The following is a 3,499-nucleotide window of genomic DNA, read 5'->3' as shown; positions in this document are numbered from 1 at the left end:
CTGCTTAGACGTTACATGAAACTCTTGATGAAATGAGCATCACTGCCCTGGTTGGGCCGACTGGCACCAGCCAGCTTTAGTCAGCCCTCCCTGTTCCCCCAGCAGCGTCATCCTGGAGAGGCAGATTACAGAGCGATGAGTAGACCCACCAAACCCCTCAACTCATTTGTTTCCTTTCTAGGGATCAAAAGGCAACATGTACCTACTCCATTTGACAGTCTTTCACTTACTACCTCCTAGAAAGGCAACATCACGTGCTGCCTATCATGGATTAAAGAAAACCACAGATTCACCATCTCTATCTGAACTATCGGGTACCAACACCAATATATAACACTTTGGTTTGGTTATTACGGGAGCACTATCTGGAAATCAAAACATACCCTTCACCAACTCTTGTCACAGCCAAACCACCATAACTCCCTTACTCAGCTCAGGTAGCTTTGGCTCTTCTCCTCACACCAAGCAAACACCAGCAGCATACACAGTCCATGACAATTGCTTGGCCCTGCACAGTCAGCAGCAGCAACAGTGCCACAGGCAAGAATTTAAGGATTCCTGATAGAGATCCCTCCCCAAACCGCACTAAAATCCCCACCAGCTCAAGTCCTTGATGAAGTTTCTCTATGGCCTTTTGCTCTCTGCCAGCATACAGCCTCTACTCTTAACAGTACTCACAACTGCTTTTCCACCCTCTTTAAAAAATAAGCCACTTTTGATTTCAAACAGGAAGCCATTATTACAGCTACATAAAAAAAAAACATTCTTCTGGATAGCAGTAGCATCCTCCAGCAATGCTCCTGCAACTCAGACCTCCAGTTAAGGCAAACAAGTCCATCAGCTTCTTGATCCCAACCAAGTTCTTGCAGCTCAGGGGCAGGGGAGGTCATTAGCAGCATGCTGGTGCAGTAATTCTGCTCTGCAGCAGCAGCAACAGCATTGCAGTGCTGAGAGACCAACCGGTTGAGTCTGCCCCAACAGAATTCAGAATGAGAACAGAAAACACCTTTTTTTGGGAAGTGGCAGGAAAGAAATAAAAAGAGAGGTCACCTATATGATAGCACAAACCCCATGTAATGACAAAGCAGCCTTTCCCAAAGTGGAGGGGTGGGGTTTTTTTGTGTCAGTCATCCCAAGGAATTCAGTCCCGCATCATCTGTGGATATAGAAGAGTGACAGGCTCTCCACACCACCCTCCTGTCTGTGGCTGGTGACTGGATGAACTTCTTTGACTAGAGCTTGCTTTGACATTTAAGACCTTCAGCTTTTAACCTTCAGAATGAAGTATGGTTCTAACGGTTGTAATGACTTTCATAACAACCACCATTATGATCAATACATATACTGAAAACTCTGACCTATGATTGGTGCATACACTGAAAATTTCTGACCTATCAACTTGTTTACTTTTAATTTTCAACCCAGTCCTGACTAATTAGCCAATTAGTTTATTTATAAGCTTGCAGTAAGCATTCCAGAAGTTATTTTTCTCCAAGTTCTGCTGTCAGTGTCTTGGTGCAAGGCCTTGGAAGGATAAAAACCAAAAACTCAGAGGAAGCTGACAAAGAATCACAAATATGAAGAACATTTTAAAGCAGCTTATAATTTTTAGTAAGTCCAAATATTACCAAGAGCCAAGGAAAAGAGATGCCCCATTAATGCCTAGGTGGAAGGGAAAGGGAGCCAACTAACTAGCAGAACTCACCAAGATGGATTTAAGCTTTAGAACAAGCATTTATTAAAATGGGCCAAGCATTTGAGCAGATGTTCCAGTTTCTTTTAAGACAGAAATGCTACTTGTAGCTCTTAATGATACTGTGACTCAACAAGTCACTATGCGAGGAGTTTGCCAAGAGACAAGGAGCTACTCTTAACTGTAGGGCACAGACGCTCACTGAGCGTCGCTCAAGGAAGGAACAGAGTCAAAAGCAGCATCAATGGGGTTGCGATTCCAAACTCCTCAGAAAGATGGTGACAAGCCAGATGTTCAATTAGTGCCTCCAAACCACTGAAAAAAGAAAGCTTTATCTTACTGGTTTATTTTAAGCACTTGAACATGCTCTTTCCTGGCCCATTAAGTTGACAGCAGATTCCAAAGAGACATTTTGCATTCCTTGCACTCTCCAACTTCAGCTCTTAAGTAACAGCATCACCTCTTATTATCATTTTTAATACGCAGCAAGTTTAAACAAGATATATGCTTATTCATGAGCAATTAAACAACAGTAATTCAGCCAAGTTAGGTTCTGTAATCTCCCGTCAGCTCACACACGCCATTTGATACTATTCACTGTCTCAGTTAGAGCACTTGCCTCAGACGTGCTTAACAAGTGGCATGAGCTAAGCAGCCAGAGTTGCCATTTAACATTCTATTTTTGAAAGATGCTTGCAGAATTATTTCCATAGGAGAATTTTTTATTATTTGTGTTACGACAGAGTTCTTGACCCCTATGCAGCATGGAAAAAAGACCCTGGGCTGATGTAAAGGCAAGGGACAGGGGATACAAAGTGTTTAGGTTATGGGAATCAGAGCCTGCTGCTACATTTTGTTGGGGCAAGGAAAGGAAAGGGAATCAGGCAAGTTCAGCTGATTTAGCACCCGTAATGAATCACATAATTAGTACTTACATAGATGAGCCCAGAGTAATACCGGTCCTTTAAATTATGCAATACAGAGGCTTCATTTAAACAGGTTAACTCTGCCATGTCTTCCACTTTAGAGAACTTGGGAGGATTCATCTTCTGAATATCATCTTTATTGACTAGTGCTTTCTTGCCATTCTCTGCCAGTTCGACCAACACCTCATCTCCTTTTTCCTCCTTGATGCTGGCTGCCTCAAACCCATGGCGCTCCGAGGGAATCCACACCAGCTTCTTAGCAGTCCAGTCAGCCTGGGTGGCAGGGTTGTAGATCACAGCCCTGTCTACGAAGAGGTATCTCTCCGGATCTTCCTGTCCGGACCTCTGTGCCATCGCAGAGGTGACAGCGCCCGCTCTCAGCTACCCTGCAGATTGGAGAGGAAAAGCAAAGAGGATGTTACATACCACATTCTGACTGATGAAACCAATGGAGCTATGGCACATCAATTAAATGATCTAAAAATTAATATCTGTATCTTCTCATAATGAAAGAATATCATTGGTGACGCACCGGAATAGGCTGCTCAGGAAGGTGGTAGATTCACCATCCCTGGAGGGGTTCAAAAAAACCTGTAGACGTGAAACATCTTAGTGCCACAGTTTAGTGGTCGTAGTAGTGTTGGGTTGATGGTTGGACTTGACCTTGGAGGTCTTTTCCAAACTTAATGATTCTATGGTTAATTTATTCCCCAGTCTGAAGCAGTTGCTGTACAATCAACATTCCCCATTCACCCTTCTGAGTAACCCAACTGCCATGCAAAAGTCAAAAGGGTATGTCAAGTACAACCCCAGATCACATACTGGAAACTCGGCATAAATTGGTTCTAATTGGGCACCAGCTACGTAAAGACATTGCAAC

General features: G+C 43.4%; 1 protein-coding gene across 4 annotated transcripts in view; it reads right to left on the bottom strand.

Moving 5' to 3' along the window:
* The window catches only part of MYH10 (myosin, heavy chain 10, non-muscle), a 101,233-nt gene extending 98,225 nt beyond the window's left edge, over positions 1 to 3,008 (bottom strand). For 3 of the 4 annotated variants that reach the window (XM_008943087.1, XM_008943086.1, XM_008943088.1), the window contains exon 1: positions 2,629 to 2,973. In XM_008943087.1, coding sequence (XP_008941335.1) covers positions 2,629 to 2,973 — 345 coding nt within the window. Of the gene's footprint in view, positions 1 to 2,628 lie in introns of all 4 variants that reach the window. The other variant, XM_008943085.1, reaches the window with a different exon arrangement.
* Between the last annotated feature and the right edge of the window lie 491 nt (positions 3,009 to 3,499).

This window comes from Merops nubicus, unplaced genomic scaffold (genome assembly GCF_000691845.1).
Source record: "Merops nubicus isolate BGI_N331 unplaced genomic scaffold, ASM69184v1 scaffold16826, whole genome shotgun sequence".
Taxonomy (NCBI): Eukaryota; Metazoa; Chordata; class Aves; order Coraciiformes; family Meropidae; genus Merops; species Merops nubicus.
This window is presented reverse-complemented; position numbering and strand designations above follow the sequence as displayed.